Genomic DNA, 20,557 nt, shown 5'->3' on the forward strand with positions numbered 1-20,557 from the left:
TTTCCAGCAACTTTGGACTCAGTCTTATCCATTTTATGAACTCCATGAATACTCAGACCTGGTTTATTCCATTTTTATCTCATGTTTTCACTCAGTATCAACATTTCTCCACTTTCCATGATCTATTTCACACTATTTAGAGAACTCCCAAGCAACCTTGCTTCAAATGCACCATTTTTATGTTCCCACATACTGGTCATTTTGGTTTCACTGGGTAGCCTTAAGGCAGTTATGGTGGGTAACTGTCTCAAGGGGACAAGCAACCAGACTGTATTCCCTCAGAATTATGTAGTAGACAAATGCCAGAAGCCATGTGCTATGGGTTCCAGAGACAAAGGCTGACAAATACAAATGACCTTTGCACATTAGTATTTTTTTAATATTATGAATGAGATACCCACTAACACTTAAGTCCCCTCTGTGGAAAAGTTACTGGTTTTGCACTATCAGATCTTATATACTGATACACTTTAGCTACCTTCCACATATAATGGCATCCTTTTTTAGGTTCATAACTAGGGCAAGCTCTTTGCCTTTGGCATTTTCCTGTTGAACCACTCTCATACTTCCCACAAACAGAAACTTGAACTTAGGGCTATTTTAAAATATGTTTTTCCAAGGACTTATCTTAAGACAGAGATGCTTTAAGAGGATATTTTCATCCAACCGCCGTGCTGCGTGATAATCCTTGATTTAAGCATGTTTGTTTACAAAGTATTGAAGTTAAAGGAAACTTTCTAAACAAAGGAGAAAATAAACGTAACCTGCAGCAAGATCACTTACTTCAGTTACTCAAGATGTATCTTTGGGTAATAGGGCAAGATTCCAAAACACCATCAAAAAAGCTCCTTCTTTTCTTGTGAGAATATTTGAGAGATCACAGCCTTTAGAGTAAACTGAAATTTCAACACAAGGCCCTAGTTCTCCCCACAAACTACTATAAGTATCTTAAACTGTAGGCATTTAAATGTTATATGTGTCTCACTAATTTTTTTTGCTAAACTTTAGACAATTAAACCAATAATCAAGTTCCAGAGCAGAGTATGACTCCAAACATTACTCACAGCCACTGTGCTCAAAAAGAACAGTTATATGGGTTCGTTGGCACCATATAACAGAGCTATAACATAACTTCACTGCAGCCTGGAAATGGATTTAAAAAAAAAAAAAGAAGAAGAAAAAAAAAGAAAAAAATCAGATTACTTACTTGTAACCTGAAATTCCTTTAGGACATGTTGCCTGAAATTGTCCTCTACCTAATGTCCTTAATTGAGTCATAACTAAGGAACAGGAAAACAAACTGATCCTTATTTTTGCTGCAATTATTAAGAAAAAAAAAAAAGGCAGCTATCTCAGCAGAGATAAAGAAAGGAGTATGATGCAGAGCACAGATCATACATCTCAAACAGCTCTTAAAGAAAGAATCATGTCCCTTGGTTGTCTGCAAGTCCTCTTCTCCCAGTGGACTGCAGTATGTTGAAGTGAACATAAGAAGGCATGCAAATTGCAAAGATCAAAAACAAATAGAGTCTTTTGTGTCAGGCATTTTAAAAAAGGTGCCGAATAACCAAGAAATAGTGCACAAAACTGCGGAAATTAAAATAAACAGGAGTTTTTGATAAGTTGGGGGTGGGGAGGAAATAAAACAATTCATCAAAGAAAAAAAAAAGACATTAAAGCTAATTGCAATCAGTAACAAGAGTTTCATATGATCAACTTACCTACTTCACATATCCATTTATGGCTTTTAACTTAATGCAGTCCAAATCTCATTTTTTGATATGGGCTTCCTATTTACTGGGTCTACTGATAAATTAGATAGGTGGAAAAATATTCTATATGGCTGATTTGCAATTAAGCAAAAAGACCTTCCAACTTGTTTCGCCACATCCCCCCCCCAAAAAAAAAATTGAGAAGATAATATAAAAACTCACGTTTCCATCAAATTAATTGTCTTAGAATTTAGGACACACTTTATCACCATGGCAGCTTAATAATGGTGACCCAGTCATCAGGATCTATCATTCCCCTAGTCAGTGTGCTGAGGTAATTGTCATTATAAAGACTTTCCCAGCCACATATGTCATCAGTTTGGAAAGATTCATAACCCTGATAAGCAACACAGTAAATTTACCAGAAGACAAAGACTCTTGTAATACCCTCAACATGTATTTGACATAGATGTGAAAGTTGTGTTTCTGAACCTGTCAACTATATGTAACAATATATAAGGATGCCTACGAGAAGAACAAATACAACCTTAATCATGAGTGGATCTGCATGGTAAAAAAACTGAGAGGGGTGAGGAGGAAAGCTGTTCTAGGAGATAAGGTATCCCAGAGTGACCAAACTGAAATGCCACGTGCACATTCCTACTTTTTCTCCCCAAACACATGTATGAAAGAACATCAATAACACTTGAACTTCAAGTACAACTTTAGGTACTGGGCAAAACAGGGCCTGATTCTTCCTCCTCTCACTTCTTTACACCTGCCACCTCCTCCCCAAACCCATCCTGTAGCCCTCTCTGTTCTTTGGCTACATTTTCGAACTTACATTGTTTCCAAGTGTGAACAGAGAAGACACCGTGCCACATCAGTTTGACTAAGTTATTGCAGACATATTATTACAGCAACTTGATTTCTACAGATTTTCTTTAATAAAAGACCAGTTAGCAGCTTGTGACTCTGGCTCCAAACACGTGGTTTCAGCATCAGTAATAGTTCAGATAAAAGATGACACAGCAGCCTTTATGACTAAGGAATGGCCAGAAACATGGGCAAACGTCACCGATGCTCTTCAGATGTATGTATTTAAGAGCATTTAGGGCCATTTCTAAACATAGTCAATAATTTGAAGCTACAGTCTAATAAGCTAATGCTTTCCCATCTGCAGATTTGCTTTGCCTTTACTGCAGTCAGTCTCTTCTCTGTTTTAACCCAATTTTTCCAGCCTTTGATGAAGAAAAAGTCTGATGAGGATGTGCTAGGCTGTGCTACTTTATTACTTCAGAAGGACCATCTTTTAAAATCTTTTTTTGAATGTAGGGGACCCACTAAGTCACTGGAGTGCTTTCAGTCCACATACTCAACTCTAGAAGAATAGGCACATTCTCCCTCTATTGACAAAAACTTCAAGGAAATCGATCTTTCATCTCAATCAAAAGAACAACAGGACATGCCCCTATACATATACATAAACACGTAGGACAACAACAAGGACAGAGTATATGAACAAAGCTTGTTGTGGAACACTCAAGAAGTCACGAGAACAATTTCCAAGGTTATCTCTGTCATGAAGACATCCTTATTTATATGAAACCAGCATTTGTTTCAGTTGCCAGTATAATCAACCACATTTATTGGCAAGCACATTCAGTGGCAGGTTTTGAAGGCATGCCCGATAAGATATAAGATATGAAGCCAGGGTTCAATTGCTTACATTCCACTCTTTAGTGAGACTGATGTTTAAACAAGAAAAAAAAAATATTCCATTAGCAGCAATCTTAAGTATTTTCTGCTTACTTCTCTGCAAGTTTGATATTTGAGAATATTTGCAGATTTGCAATTCTGTTGCCTTCCCTCCCTCCCCCCTGCTAAAGAAGGAATACAGCTATTTCAAGACTAATGCACCCAAAACATTGAAAAGTAGATGTCAATCGTTAATGGATACAGAAATCGAAGATGAAGCCCTGTATAGTTCTTATGCTCCTATGTTTAACTTACTTTCAAACCACGGAACATGAATCATATAAAAAATTGGCAACGGCCCTTTTGAGAAATTGTACGGTGTTCAGAAGGAGTAACTGGATGACTGCATGCATGTTTTAGAACTTTTCAGTAATTACTTGCATCCTCTTAGATACCACCTCACATCATAAGCATTAATGGTGCCCTTAGAACTTGCTTTTAATCACAGGCTTGTCAAGCCATGCTAAATTAACATGGGTCAACAGACGTGTTAGGCTACACTAAAACAGATTTTCAGGTCACATCTGTGAAGCCTCGCTTAGTACTCCCGGTTCCTTTCACATGCCCCAGACTGAACCTCCCCTGCAGCAGTCTCGGTGGTGCCAAGCAGCTCTGAAACATTCCTAAAGAATGTTATCTTGAAGAAATTGCCTGACTTCTGCTGTGGGAGATACACAGCAAGTTAGGCAATGAAGAGGAATTACTGCAACAAAATTATTACGTGTCGCATTTTCCCCACCCCAGAGTCATGTTTTCCAATAAATTACTTGCAACCTTGCCTGATCACAAGTTTCAGTACATTACTGTAACTTCTAATGACTGTCAGGCTTTTTGGATTCTCCTGATATGAATCAACAAACACTAAATTCAGATATTAAGGCATTAAGGGGAAAAAAAAGAAGCCATAAGGGAAACCCACACCAGGGTAGAATATCAACATTCTTTCTTACAATTTATCTCTGTAGAATTTCAAGTTTTGTTTTCTGGCTAATCCTCCTGCAGACAGACAGGTTTAAGTCAGTGGAAGACATTTTCACACAGTTCAACTCCATGACTTATATTATGCAAAAATCTATTTAGAGACTTTAATTATGCATAAGGGAGCAGAGATATCACAGCAGTATCATTTGAAGCTGTTGAAATGTAACAAAATCATTTGCATATTGACAGGTTACTGCACTGATCCTTCTCAGTTATTGCAAATGCATCCTTTTGGATACTATGGAGAAATACTGCATTTGCCTACTGAAAATAATCTTTAGAATTGGAGTTTAAGACGACATGCACCTAGAAAACACTACTATTTCAGAAAACTGCCCTGAAACCTCTGAAACTCACCAAAGAGATACTATTGTTTAACATCTACGCTTGAACAACCCTTTGAAAGACACACATTAGATTTAACCAGAAGACCCCAAGTAAAAATCCTGTGATCTTCTTGTCCTGAACATTTTACTTTTTACTGAAGTCTTGCATTCTTGATCATAGTCCAAGGAAAACATTCATGTAGAGTTCGAGGAAAATACTTTCTTCCCTATAATTAAAAATAGTTGAACTTAGATATTTTCTAAAACATGCACAATAGAACCTTTCTCTTAGTTGTATCTCCAGTAAAGTTTGCACAACAGCTAGTGTAGAAAGCTGAACTAAATCCACTTTCTATTAAATAAGGAAGAATACTGAACTGTATCCCACGATGGTGCAAAGTACATTTACATAAATTTTATGAAGACTGCAAATGGCAATGTAAGAATAGAAGTAATCTGGCTTAAAAATCTTCAAGCTGCAAACTGCAAGGTGTTTCAAAAAGATGGACCCAATTTCAAAGCAAATCCTGGTCAAATTCAGTCCATCTTTTTGAAACACCCTGTACTTTTCATGTATACATATAACTGCTAACACTGATTGTTGTTACCCTTTGATTACAGTGAAAGAAGAAAAAAAGATATTGGAGTTAAATCTCTGTGCTGCAAGAGGGGAAAACCTGCCCCCTTTCCCCCTCCCCCCGAACACAAAAACCATGAGGGACCACCTCCAAGAGCTTAAACTGAGAGTTAAGGAGCTACAGATAGCTGGGGAAAACAACAGCACAACTGTACAAGAAGAAGAGCAGGAGGAGTTTGAACAGCAGGCCATCATTTATGAAAAAGAGCCCATAACTGAAAGGCACTTGCATGAAATCCAGAAGCTTCAGAATGAAGTTAACAATTTGGTGGATGAAGTTCATAAATTCAGTCAACAACAAAAAAGCCTGGTATCTTCAATGAGAAGATTCAGTGTTCTTAAAAAGGAATCTAACATAGCAAGAGAAATAAAAATTCAAGCAGAGCACATACGAAAATATCTGGATGAACTGTCAAAAACAGTGAAAAAAGCTGAAAATGAACATGGGCCATCAAGTGCCACAGTAAGAATTCTAGCTTATCAGCATGCTTTCTTATCCCGACGTTACCTAAATGCTATGCTTTCATACAACAATGCTATAACTGCTAAGCAAGAGAAATGCAGAACATTTATTGTCCGTCAGCTTGAAGTAGCTGGTAAAGAGGTATCTGAGGAAGAAGTCAACAACATGCTCCAACAAGGAAAATGGGAGATCTTCAATGAAAATCTACTCACTGAAGTCAAAATTACCAAAGCTCAACTTTCGGAGATTGAACAGAGACAGAAAGAACTAGTCAATCTGGAGAATCAGATCAAAGACTTAAAGGAACTTTTTATCCAGATATCAGTTCTGGTGGAGGAGCAAGGGGAGATGATCAACAACATTGAAATCAGTATGAACAATACTCAGGAATACACTCAAGTATCTAAAGAAAAATTTGGGCTTGCAGTCAAGTATCGAAAAAGAAACCCTTGCAAAGCACTATGCTGCTGGTGTTGTCCGTGCTGCAAATGACAAAAGAAACTGTTTGAAATACCAATGGTTCCTATTTAGTAAATGGATCTTGTAAACCAGTCTCAGGATCCCTCGATTCTTTCATTTTTCTTCCTACTTCCCCTTCCACAGGCCTCTCAGGAAAAAGTGCAGCTGTTTTCCAAATAGAATTAGAAGCATGTAAAGAATTTAATGGTTTTCACAGAAACACAAGAACTGCGGGAAAAGATCACAAGACAAGTGATACTTTTTTGTTCTTCTACTCAAACAATGTGGCAACAAACTTCTCATGCTTTTGGGAAGCATTGAAAATATTGTTAATCTCAAAGACAGGTTTCATAAGAATGGTTTCTTAATAGTTACCTTTTACAAAATAATAATTAGTATTTTTAATTGCCTTGTGGTTTTCTAGCACTCATATTTACTTGGTCCAAATTCTAAGGTGTGGGGTTTTTTTCCCAGGAATCGAAATTCTATGAAAATACATCTACAGATAAAGCAGACATCATTAGTAATAATCCAGAACATGACACCTAAACCAATCAAGAAGTCAAAAAACAGTTATCAGGAGTGTTTCAGTACTACCTCTGTAGGAAAAGTTAGTTACAGTCTCACCTACTTTGCACCATGAAATAATGCTCATATTATAGCAGGACAGTGTAAACTGTCTTGTGGAAAGCAAACCAGCCATTGGGGTCTTTATTTTAATAACACCATTCTGTATTTCTTACAGATAGTTGTTGAGCTGGTATTTTCTGAACACATTAAAGAGCACCAGCAGCAGAAGACCACATCACCAGACTTATAGGGATATTTGTTAGCAGTCTGCCAAGAAGACACGTGTTAATAAATTGTCATAAAGATATTTACAGTATTCAACTATATAGGCAGACCCCTACCAAGGAAGGATAGGGGAATATGATACTTCATTATACTCTGATAAGACATGTTCTTACTGCTGCCCTGCCTATCTAAATACACAGTTGCCTCTACAGTCTCACTTTTGCTAGCACAAAAATGAAGGGAAAATATAACAAAAAAAATAAAACTCCATCCTTATAAAAATAAACATAATCTAGAACCAGAGAAGGATTTAGGTTGGAAGGAACTTCTGGGCGACAGCCATACCAACCTCTTCCTCAAAACAAGACAGGAATTTCCCTGGTTGCAGGTCTTGTCCACCAGGCCTCTGAGAAGAGCCTTGTTCTGTTATCTTCACACCTTACTAGTAGGCAGCAGTAGACAGATCACTTTGATTGGAAGAGACCCTTGAGATCATCAAGTCCAACCATAACCTAAATCTAGCACTAAACCATGTCCCTAAGAGCCTCATCTATGTGTCTTTTAAACACCTTCAGGGATAGTGACCACACCACTTCCCTGGGCAGCCTGTTTCGGATCTCCACCTTAGGTTCTTCATCTTAAGTCTGAACAAACGCAGCTCTCTGACTCTCCTCATATGTCATGTGCTCCAATACCCAAGCAGCATGGACTCACTATAGTATAATCAACATTTGTCTTCATGGTCTTCTTGTAGTGGGAAGTCCAAAACTGGGCATAGTATAGGACATGCATCTCCTTGTATGGCCACAGGAGTGGCCAGAAGAACTACTTGAAGGTTTCCAGAACTCTAAATGGTTCAATGAAATTCTGCTAATTGTAGAAGCCTGGGATCCTCATGTAGGTATGCAAAACAGATGCCTAAAGTAGTAAATATGAATACCTCCCCTGAGTACCTGAAACAGATCAGCTAGCCATCGATTGATTCAACCTGTCCCTGAATATACCTTAGATGCTCTTTATGAAACAGCTGAATTACCGAGACAGGAAGTACACCACTGCTTTATTTTGCAGCAGCAGTTATTTCTGCCCTATACCCAACCCCTTTTGGAACGAAACGAGAAATAGCACTCTAATGCAATTAAACAGAAAATAACAATGCTACTTAGGGAAAAAAAAAAAAAAGAAAAAAGAAAAAAAAAAGTTATTTCCAAAAAGAAGAAAAAAACAACAGCAAAAGAAACAAAACCACAAACAAACACTAAACCCAAACACATAACCAGGAATGTATTTCTGAACTCCTTTATGCCATGGAAACATACAATCAATACCACTATATTTGGATACAGTCAGAGAAGTCAGAGAAAACTGTGCTGTAATTCTGCAGGACACTAAGCAAGCTAGATGTCTTTAATTGCATCTAATGGAAAAAAAAAAAAATCAATCTACCATCAAAAGGCACTACAGAATTATTTTCACATTGCGATATTTATAAATAGTTGGATTCCTTCCTTCCTAGCTTAAAATTGCAACTGAAATTAACTGTTATCAAAGTACAGCCAGAGGTCTGAACCTTAAAGTGAAGAAGTATATTTACACAGTAGTGACAAACAATAAAATTAGATAATGACGCCACTGATACTGTTACATAAAATAATCTCCCTTAACTGTTTCATGTACGGAAGCTATCTTTACATTCCAAGGGCAGAGTAAAAACTAGCCAATAAGGAACACAGAGAAGAAGTTGCTATGGCCAACATGCTCTTTCATATATATATGGATGGATGTACATGAACATATATCATACACACAGAAATATGCACTACACAGAAACATTACCGCATCATCTTTTCCTTTTTACTTTTAGAAAAAACAAAGGTACATAGCAGATAGACATTTCCTTCTCTCCTGGGCTGTTAAAAAGTAAGGCATTACGGTACTTCTCTGAAGGATTATTGCAGCTAGCCTTGACAGAAGAGAAAACCAAAATACAACAAACACCACCTGTTTACACAGCACCTCCCCTGTATGAGGTGTTCACACAAACATCTTTATCCAAGAAATGTGTTCCTGGGCTAGCCCTTCCTCTTCACGCAACATGTGTTTCTTTGAAGTAAATATGGTCTTGTTAAACAAGAACTATACTTTAAATCCTGGAAGAAAACTCTAGTTTCATGAATACTCAGGAAGACAGCTGCCTATCATAGAATCATTTTGGTTGGAAGAGACTCTCAAGATCATTGAGTCCAACCATAACCCAACTCCGGCACTAAACCATGTCCCTAAGAACCTCATCTGTATGTCTCTTAAACACCTCCAGGGATGGTGACTCCACCACTTCCCTGGGCAGCCTGTTCCAGAGCTTCACAACCCTTTCTGTGGAGAAATTTATCCTAATATCCAATCTAAACCTCCCCAGCACAACTTGAGGCCATTTCCTCTCACCCTATCACTTGTTACCTGGGAAAAGAGACCAACAGCCTCCTTGCTACAACCTCCTGCCACGTAGTTGTAGAGAGAGACAAGGTCTCCCCCTTCAATCTCCTTTTCTCCAGGCTGAACAGCCCCAGTTCCCTCAGCTGCTCCTCATCGGACTTGTGCTCCAGACCCCTCACCAGCTTCGCTGCCCTTCTCTGCACCCTCTCCAGCACTTCAATGTCTTTCTTGTAGTGAGGGGCCCAAAAATGAACACAGGATTCAAGGTGGGGCTTTGCCAGTGCGGAGTACAGTGGCACAATCACTTCTCTAGTCCTGCTGGTCACACTATTCCTGATACAAGCCAGGATGCTGTTGGCCTTTTTGGCCACCTGGGCACACTGCTGGCTCATATTCAGCCGGCTGTCAATCAACACCCCCAGATCCTTTTCCTCCAGGCAGCTTTCCAGCCACTCTTCCCCGAGCCTGTAGTGTTGGCTGGGGTTGTTGTGACCCAAGTGCAGGACCCGGCACTTGGCCTTGTTGAACCTCATACAATTGGCCTCAGCCCAATGATCCAGCCGGTCCAGATCCCTCTGTATGGCCTTCCTACCCTCCAGCAGATCAACACTCTCAACCAACTTGGTTCATCTGCAAACTCACTGGGGCTGCACTCAATCCCCTCATCCAGATCACTGATAAAGAGATTAAACAGAACTGGCCCATAATTCCAGTAGTTTTGAGCTGTATATTGGTTAGAAAATGGCAAAACAGAAACATATATAACATGCTGCAGAAAAACTGAGAGAAAACCAGAGAGACTTGTGAGAAGCTTTTTCTTAATGTGGGGTGCTATTAACTGAAAGTAAATGCTATTAACTAAAACTTACATTGACATAATGAGAATTTGATATCAAGCATTCAAAATTATTAACAGCAGAAATGTTGCAGTAATCATTAGAATAATTTTCCAGTGGTTTTTTTTAGTTGCATAGTTATGCAGAAGACAAATTACAGCAGGGCTACTAGTGCTCTAATGAGAAATGTGATATATTAATGGCTCTAAGCCCTAAAAACCAAAATAATAGGTAGAAAGTAGCTTTCTACTAAAAAAAAACACCAACTGTCCAGTGATCTCTGATATAAAAATATCAGCCATAGCACATGGACTTGTGTTTCATGTTAAAGCAAAAAATCAAACAAACAAAACCAAACAAGACCACACAAAAAAACCCAACACACGCACACACACAAATAATCCCGAACAAAACCAGTATTTGCCTACATAATATGAGGTCTAAGTGTTCCTGTCTGATAAAAGAACAAAAAAGTTCTGAGAAAAGAAAATTTATACTTGCATACCTATAGAAGTCTTTAGGATGATGGCAGAAGAATTGACCAATGATTGTAAGAACTGCAAGATCTCTAGCTTTCTACAACTCAATTTTCCCATACATAACAGACCAATTAACTACTTAAGCAGTTAAGCATTAAATGAGGCCTACATAAGCAAAGCAAATATAAAAAGTAGTAACACTGAACAGTAAAAAAGAGCCTAATATAAAGTTTAATATCTTCAAGTAATTTGTACTGAGTCAATAACAGCCAATACCATCAGCACTTTAGGAAAACTGTCTTAAAATCATACTGAGATACCTTCATAGGCAGTAGTAGATAAGAAGATGCCACAGTACCAAATCAATTTGAAGCAAGTATCACACTGAACAACACCAGAACTCTTATATTCCCATATTACTGCAATATACAGTGTCTTGTACCAACCTTATGCCTACATTGCACAATTCAGCCTATTCTCTTTCCATGCTATTGGGCCTCTACTTATCCCTGAACAGAGCTCTCTAACCATTCCTTTACCAGGGAGGATGAGGAGCAATATTTGTCTTGCCCTTTACTTGTGTCAACAGTGTGTCTTCTTACCCCTGGCAAAAAGCAGAGCTGCCATGTCCATAGGCATACTACGGGATTTGGGCATACCATAACACAGTTGATGGGATGGAAGAAAAGATGGCAAAAGGAAGAGTGGGCCAGTGACTCCAACTCTACTTTGCTCCATAATGAAGATTGCATCTCAAACTCTTTAGTAATAGACCCCGTTCTTCACTGTGAAATGAGACCCCTCTACCCATGATCATTCACAGCAGTATCTTGCTAGCACTAATCACAGTATAAAGTTGATCACGAACAAAACACATCTAAGAAGTTATGCTTCTCAGTGACAACCAATGATAGGACAAGGGGCAACGGGTACAAACTGGAACACAGGAGGTTCCACTTAAATATGAGAAGAAACTCCTTCTCAGTGAGGGTAACAGAGCACTGGAACAGGCTGCCCAGGGAGGTTGTGGAGTCTCCTTCTCTGGAGACACTCAAAACCTGCCTGGACACATTCCTGTGTAACCTCATCTAGGTGTTCCTGCTCCAGCAGGGGGACTGGACTGGGTGATCTTTTGAGGTCCCTTCCAATCCCTAACATTCTGCGATTCTGTGTGACATTAATTCCCAGTGCTTCTCAGAAAGGACTGCTGCTTTTTTTTGGGCAGATGTAAAACAATAGGAAAAATATTCTGGGGAAATGTTCTGTTATTAAAAGAAATAACAGAAATAGTATCTTTACTCGGTAGAGCTAGAATTAAAAAAACCCAAACAAAACAGATTTTAACTTTAAGAAAAAAAGTTGTGCTTTCCAGAATAAAACACATACATTTTTCAAGGATCTATTCTTCTACTGGAAAGATTTTAAAGTACTTGTTGTGGATATAATTTTCCATATCATGAAAGAACTGAGGGCCTCATTTGCACACCTCCCTATACATTATGACTAAAACACTTTTACTGCACACATCACAGTCTTAGCTGGACAATGTATCCAAAATTGTTCTCCCACCTCTCCTCTCCCCTTTCTTCCAAACACACACACTTAGCTGCTCACCTGGGTGACAAATTGTAACTACACTGTCTTTGTGGACAGTGCCAGAAAGCAAGCTCTGGCCCCTGGATAAAGTGGTGTGGACTGGCACCTATGTAAGGTATTCGGAGCAAAGAGCTTTTGGAGACCTTCTTCTGGATAGGACTGGTCACATCTACGCTACAGCACATGATCCTAATCTCCTGTGTACTGCATGTGACATCCCTCTGGCCTTAGTACTTACATATTGTTATTTCAGACATATTGAATTAAAAATAATCAGTGCAATGCATCTCATGAGAGAATTGTTCATGCTGGTAGTACATGCTTAAAGTTTTGGGGCATAGCATGAGGGAAGACGGGAGGGAGTGAATGACTAAATCTCTCAGTGTAGACAAACCAGATAATCACTGTGCTGTTCAAAATTGGGAAAAAAAGTTTACTTTGTATACTTTTATTAAGGACCATGTGTCAAAGATGCCTGAGCCCTTCCTGGTGACCCCAAGTGTATTGCTGTTAAAGTCCGTTGTTGTTCTTTGGTGGTGTTTTTGTTTGGGTTTTTTGTTACTGTTGTTCTTGGTTTTGTTTGTTGTTAGTGGGTTTTGTTAGGTTTGTTTGTTTGTTTTTGTTCAATACGACCCCAGCTCCACATCAGTAAATGAGAAAAATCTTGAAATGGAATGAATCTACAGACCATTGAATGAATATATAGAACAGTGAACAAACCTGTCATCACGTTAACAGCTAACCGGAGAAAAACACTTTTATTTAAATGTTACTATCAGAGATGTTTTTACTGTAATGTATCAGACCCCATACTTATAAACAACATTATCTTTTTACAAGAAGAAACATACAGTTACCTAAATCATGTTATTTTCTTTTTTAAAATCTTTAAAGACAAAAATGAGATATATTTAGGTAAAGGAACTTCATGATTCAGCATATATTTTACCCATTACATCACACCAAAATTTGCTTACCCAAGTAGAAGAAGTTTTTCCTTCACTACTTCTATAGACCATTTTTGCAAGGACAGTTAGATCCTACAATAACCATACTGCTGACTTATATCAAATTCATACGGGTAGAAGAGAGAGAACAAAACTAATTTTTCATTAATTCATCTATTCTTAAAGGCAACAGCCAGCCAAGTACTTTGCTTGTTGCACTGCAACCAGACCCAGCATATGCTTCCTCAGCCAGAGAGGAAATGCTGAATGGAGAAAGGGAAGAGAAGGAAAAAGAGGGTAAGCCTTCAGGAACTAGTGAGAGAGGTTAGAGTATGTAAGAAAAGGTGAGTACATTAGAGACTGTGTTTATTCATTAGTAGTACAGTTATACAAGTTGTATTTTATGTCCTCTTGGAATTATTATTGGAAAACCAATTTTCTAAAAGCATTCAACAACAGCAGTCTTAATCCAAATCACAATGTTCTGAACACCAGGAACTCTACAAGTAAAACAGGATGAAAGTTCTAGTAAGCATTAATTTACCTAACAGGGAATGCAATTCCCATTTCGAGTTTTTCTTTTATATATGCTGAGGTCATCCACAGCAGATTAGGAAGAGAGCTCTGACAGATCAGAATTCTTGTCTAGAGGGAAATTCCGGCCTCCTTACCATTGCTACCACTCCAGTATCACTCCTTTCCAAGTTTTGTTAACTAAGAAGGAAAATATTATAAAGCATAGCCACAAATATGATATTGATAACCTGATAACTGTAATGTTCCTTTACTAATATACAAATTTAATTGTCTGATGAGCAGTGGTTTATTTTAGAGATCCATCTTGGTTACCGGTCATGAAGATTTTATTTTTTCCTGATCCCACTTGCAAAGTTAGTTTTATCCAGATAGATGAAAGCCCATAAATACAAAAGAAAAAAGGTACACACAATGATACACCTGATACTGCATATATAGTAACTTCTGCTGCTGTCTTCAATATCTAGAATGGACTTGCATCCAATCTTACAGCATGCTTATATATACTCCATTGCGCAAGATAGATACTGTGCATAGCACAAGTTGGGGTAAATAACTTTAGAGAAAAATTCAGTACTGACTGTTGAAATTTTGATATATTAGTTCAATCTATGCCTAAAAAGAAACATTCATATCTGGTAGAAACATTTTAATTGTTTCATCCTGATCAAGTCACAAATACTCTTTCACCATTCTTCAGCACATACACACTCTGAAGCTATAGGTCATGCCTTTTCATTCCTTTAGAGTTTAGGCTCTTTTATTAGTTTTTAAGATGATAACTGGTAATTAATGAAACATTAATGAATAAACGCTTTGTATTTAAGCATACAAATAACATTGTAGAGAAATAGGTGGACCTACAGACAGCAGAGAATAAACAAATTACACCTTTTTTTCTGCTTCTCCTTGTTTATTTCAAGTGCTGGAGGAAAGCAGTAGTCCAGACTATAGACACACTTGTGGAGTATGGAAATCACAGAGAAGGAGTCTCTCTCCTCTGGCATGAAATTATAACAGTATTCTATGAAAAGAGAAATAGATTGTGCTCTGCAGTATAAGAGCATGGGAGAGAAGGGAATTACTTAAACTTCAGTTTTCCTGGATTTAATACTCAGGCATCGCCGTATTGTTTTCAACAAATACTGGCCTTCACACACACACGCACAGACTAAAACGCGCTAATTAGAAACTTAGCAAGGTATTAGGGAACTTACTGCTACATGGACACCAAGTATGTTGTTATTAAAAAACAAAATGAAAGCTGAACATCCTTAGAAGGAAATATTTTAAAAGGTTAACTTTCACCACAAATTTGGAAATCTGCTGTTTGCTTTATTCTGTTCTTGATACATTCTCATTTTTCAGTTTTAGGGACCAAAGGGAAAAAAGTTTATGCCACGGAACTCTTATTTGGCAAGTATGAGCGGTGGAGATTTGCATCTCCAATCAAAGGCATCTTCAGGAAGGGAAGGTACACGGGACCAGTTGAATCTCATTTGTGGAGCACTTGATATCCATAACACAAACACTAGTGCACACTGACTGCTTCACAGCTTGCAGGCTTCATAACATAAGAAGTGCTTCAAATACTGGAACAAATTCTAGAGTTTACATGATTTGAACATGCCCAGAAGCGTTACTGTGCCATTAACACAGACACCAAACCAAAACCAAAAGACAATACAGGAAAGAATTCATAACTCAAGATGCAGGCTCATACAGGGAGCATAATATAAAGAACTACTGGATCCCTCCACAGAACTGGGGCACTGCCAAAGCAAATGCTGTTCAAAGGCTGATTAGCTACTGACATGGATCGAAAAGTAAGATCAAGTCCCACAAGTCCCAGGAATGTGAGGGGGCTCTGCAGCTACAGTAAGCCACCCAAATAAAGTCTATTATGGGATTAGGGCATAGAGATTTCTATGAAAAAAAAACAAAAACCAAAAACCAAACCAACAAACAAAACCACGAACCAAACCAAACAAAAAACAAACAACAAAAAAACCCCAAACAAAAAAAACCCCACGAACAAAACAAAACAAAAAACAACCAACCAAAACCACAAACCAAACCCAAAAATGTAAAGTTGTATTTATTTAGAAACACTGCACAGTTGTCAACTGTCACAGTTGCATTTTCAGAACAGATTTGAGTTGAACTAGCTGCATTAAGTTGGTTTTATTGCCTTCCCTGTACTAGTGACAGTCAGATAGCAATGGAAGTTAAAATCTAACCTATTTTTCAACATACACACCATTAGCTTGCTGAACTACACTCCACCAAAACAATTAGCCAGCTTCACCCTCAAACCACCAGAGCATCACTGCTTCTTAAAAGTAGAGGCCCTTCCTCTTACCTTCACAGATTCTTTATAATATCACAGAAGCGTTGTGTAATTACTGCATTATGGAGGTCTTATGCCCACCAGACAAAGATATTGTCCTGATAAATAATTTTAAACTTTCATAGTTTATTTTGTAACTTTGAGATGGTATTTGTCCTCCAAGATATTTTGTGTGGCTGAAATTAATAGCATGTTATTTCCAATATTTTACAAAACCTAGTTTTTAAGCAGAAAAGCTCATGAATCTACCAGTTATGCGAAAGACGGTCTCTAGACCTTATGAAACATTAAGTATTTTTTTACTTAAAACACATGCACTGAAACAAAAGCACATGCCAAACATTATTAAAAGCAAGCCTTCTTTAATGAGACTTCGCTGATCATGTATCAGCAGCACCACCATGTGTTAAGTGAACAAAACATTTATTGCTGAGAGATTACTGGTATTGCAGAATATAATCAACCATTTACAATTTAAGTAATTGAAGTAGGCCTAAACAGTAACAATATTTTTGCACCATTTTCCCATGCCAAACTTGCAAAGCCTTTAGCCTATCATACCATTTCAAGTCATATTACAATTTTCAAGAGTTAAAAAAAACCACCTTATTATTTTTCCACTGCTAATAAAACACAAGAGAAATAAATATCCATGAGAAGTACTAAATAAGATCTAATGCCAGATGGACTCAGTATATCACTATGCACAAATCAGGAAGGATGGGCTTTGTTCACTAGTATGATACTAAGATTAGCATAAAATAAATACTTCAGAAATACTGTAAAACTAATTGTAATATTGCTTAGTGCTAAAGTTACAGTAGTATTACTGTACTTTATGCTTATGCTATACATAAATACTTCTTTAGAAGGTGCACTGATGGTTAAAATTTACAAAATTTCAGATTATTAGGAGAATATTTATTAATGTTACTTACACTAACACGGGTTTTCCTGATATCTTAGGGCTGTTTAAAACTTCTATCATGGCTTGCTTTGTTTCTTCCATTCTTGCAATGTCACTGGAATCCACAACAAATATTACACCATAGGACTCAGCATAGTAATTTTTCCAGATATTTCGAATTCGTTTTCCACCTCCTAAATCAAAGATGGTGACTTCAAAGCGTCCCTGTTTAAGGTCAATCTTGGAAAACCCAACTGTTGGAGCCACATCTTCAGGAGACTCTGTCAGAGTTCAAAGAAGAAAGACTTCAGTAAAATGTGTCCTTAGTTCTTTAAAGAGGATTTTACATTGTGATTTGTGTAGCAAAATGTATATCTTAAAAACATGGAGCAAACCCTCCCTGTTAAGTGACACCATATTGCTAACCACGTATTTTTTACATTAAGATTTTCCCTCTCCTGACATAATTTCAAACTAATACACTAGTCTCTCAAACAGTTACTTCCCATAAATTTAGACAGGAGCACTGGGGCCAGGGGCGGGGGAGGAAAAAAAGAGCCAAAAATGCAATTTTTAATATTTAATACTACAGTTAAATTGCAGTGGTGTTCAGTGTACGGCAGTTTTTACTTTTCCCCTCACCACCAGTGCTCCCATCTGAACAGTTACACAGTATTTGCATGGTATCAGTCCAAGTTTGAGAAGGAAAACAAACACAACAGATAATAAATTATGACCTGGGAAGCCTTGCACTCTGCCAAATTTATTCTTTATCCCTCAGTGGTTGCCAAAACAGCTTCAAAACTTCAAACCAAGAGCTGAGATAAAGTGACTAAAACTATGTTTTGAGATCTAAATTACTTGATTCACTTTATTCAAGATCAGGTTTTGGCCTTTGTTTTAGTTTTGTTTGTTTTCGGTTTGCTATGCAATATGCTAAAAAAAAAAAACACCACACACACCCCAACAAAAAACCAAACAAAACACCAAACAACCCCCCCCCCAAACAAACAAAAAACACCACCCCAAACCAAAACAAACAACAAAAAAAACCCACAATCAAACAAGAAAAAACAAAACCAAAAAACCACAAATACACCTGTAGCTTTACATTTAATACTTTTGCTTGCTGTCTCCCTCTCCAGAGGGCAAAGAAAGCCTGTACTTGCCTCACATCACTAAGCTGTCCCTGCAGGGGTGTTACCTGAATCTCTGCAACTGTTTTATGTAGGCTTGGTAGCACAAGGCAGGAGAAAGATGTAAAATTCAGCTTACTTAGAGGAAGAAATAAAGGCACAGTCAAAAGCACTGAGCTCTGAAGAGCAGTGCAGAAGCTCAATCATTATCAGACTTCTGCTACCCTGTTCCTTTTTTGAAAGAACCCTTCATACACACACAGCTGAGATGAGGATTCATAACAGATCCCCTCGCCAGAACAGCATAAGCCAAGGCTCCAGCAAGAGAAGGGTCCAGGACACCCATTTATGAAAAACTACAGCTTCAAAACTCAGCAGACTTTATTTTGAAGAATGTTTTGCACACGAGCTGGAAGTATGTGCTTTTACAAGAGAGAACAATGTGAACATAAAGGTTGGTTAAGGTTGAAATCTATCGATGATGAGGGGATATTGCTGAAACATCTGCTCCTATTGTACAGTGAGGTCTCCAATAATAAACAGACTTCAGTGTAAAAACAGGGTCTGCCATATAGGCTGCAGATCCATTTTGGCAAATATGACTTTGGTGACTATGCTGATTTGCTTCGGTTTAAGAGTCCTAAGAACTGAAATATACTTGGTTTCTGCTAAAAAACACCACAGTCATAACTACAGTCTTCTCCTATAGGTTTTATGACTGGTACACAGCCAAAAATACTGGTTTTATCAACCCTAAAGCCTAACTGAAGATTCTAATCTCTGCAAGCCCTGTTAAGGAAAAAAAAAAATGCTTTCTAAGGCAGGTGCTATTTAAACCCTGGGAAACAGTCACAGAAGTTAGAACTATCTTTTGTTCGAGTTTCCCTTTAGAAATATCCATCTTTAACCCATTTTTTCCCTCAGAAGCAAAAGCACTTTTAAAAATAACTGTCATATTTAGCTGATAAAGGTATTAAAGTTTATTTTGAAACAGAATGGAAGGCTAAATAATGAAGCACTCATGTTTTCAGGACAAAGATTCGGGGAAAAAAATGAGAGAATATTAATAACTTTATTCACACTTAGCAAGTTCATGAACTTACATAACACATGTAAACAGAAAGTCAAGGTGGAGTCTCCAAGTCTGCCAAAACACTACTAAGTATACTCTTGTTATAACACAAGATAAAAGCTATTTAGAAAGACAATCCCACAAGTGGAAAAAAAAAAAAAACACATAAAGAAGTTTTGTTTTGATAAGCACAAGTTTTATCTCAAATTATATCTTGCTTGCATGTGTCACCGGATGGTGCAAAGCACCCTTGAAAATCAAGTGGTCTCTTACTGAAGAAACCGCCTAGAAAATTGTTACCTTCAAAGGTAAGACCCCTGAATATTTCTCTCATCTGCATGTCTTCGCACCGTGGGGCCTGTGACATACCCACTTTGTCAACCACATTTGTACCACTTTTGGCAGTACAATCACCAAAATTTTCTTTCAGCAATATGGAAGAGATAAATTAAGAAACAAAGCAATATTTTTAGATTAAAATTATGGAAACTTAGTAATTATACTCTCTCTTTCAATGTTCTATTTAGATGAAAAACAAATTAATTGCTTACCTCCTTGAATTCCTCGGACTGTAGCAGTTTTACCAGCATTATCAAGACCCACCATTATTAGTGTCACCTTCCTCCATAAGGAGAAAAAAAAAAAAAAGATATTTCAAGTATTTTTTCTTCTAGCTAGACAACATTTATTCAACTCAGCTTTTTAATATATGCATAGCAAATTTACCATAAAGTAGTAGAAATAATAGGTATCAAAATGCCAAGCAGCAGGCATTGTTACAATTGTATATCTGATGTTCAATATGTCAAACTATCTGATTAGACAGAATAGACAGAGCAGCAGAACAAGGTATGAAATGAGAAGTCTAATATTGTGTTGCAAGTTTCACGAGATGATGATTTTGCTTTCAATTTGTATTTGCTTGATGAAATTTAATTTCATGGTACCGTAAATTTTATGGGGTTTTTTTTAGTGTGGTCATGGTCTCTAACTATTTCTGTAATTTCATTTCCATTCCCCTGTATTTTCACTGTCTCTCTGCCTTAAAGTTGTGTCTATACTAGAAATTTATTTGTCTCAATCAATGCAACTGAACACCACTCTACAGTATACAACACTTGTGCAGACAACAT

At 37.5% G+C, this 20,557-nt stretch overlaps 2 protein-coding genes across 6 annotated transcripts in view; one reads left to right on the forward strand and one right to left on the reverse strand.

Annotated features, from left to right (window-relative positions):
* The window catches only part of ARL13B (ADP ribosylation factor like GTPase 13B), a 52,119-nt gene that overhangs the window by 25,054 nt on the left and 6,508 nt on the right, over window positions 1-20,557 (reverse strand). For 4 of the 5 annotated variants that reach the window (XM_065638590.1, XM_065638578.1, XM_065638599.1 and 1 more), the window contains exons 3-4: window positions 19,976-20,046; window positions 17,248-17,497 (exon numbers count right to left, since the gene is read on the reverse strand). In XM_065638590.1, coding sequence (XP_065494662.1) covers window positions 17,248-17,497; window positions 19,976-20,046 — 321 coding nt within the window. The remainder of the gene's footprint in view (window positions 1-17,247; window positions 17,498-19,975; window positions 20,047-20,557) is intronic. The other variant, XM_065638618.1, reaches the window with a different exon arrangement.
* STX19 (syntaxin 19) lies at window positions 5,491-6,369 on the forward strand. The gene has a single exon (XM_065658575.1). It carries the CDS (start codon window positions 5,491-5,493, stop codon window positions 6,367-6,369), a length of 879 nt encoding a protein of 292 aa, XP_065514647.1.

Source organism: Caloenas nicobarica, chromosome 1 (genome assembly GCF_036013445.1).
Source record: "Caloenas nicobarica isolate bCalNic1 chromosome 1, bCalNic1.hap1, whole genome shotgun sequence".
In the NCBI taxonomy this organism is placed as follows: Eukaryota; Metazoa; Chordata; class Aves; order Columbiformes; family Columbidae; genus Caloenas; species Caloenas nicobarica.

What these genes read in the sequence shown, in the direction of transcription:
- STX19 (XM_065658575.1), top strand. Translation starts at nt 5,491, where the DNA reads ATGAGGGACCACCTCCAAGAGCTTAAACTGAGAGTTAAGGAGCTACAG.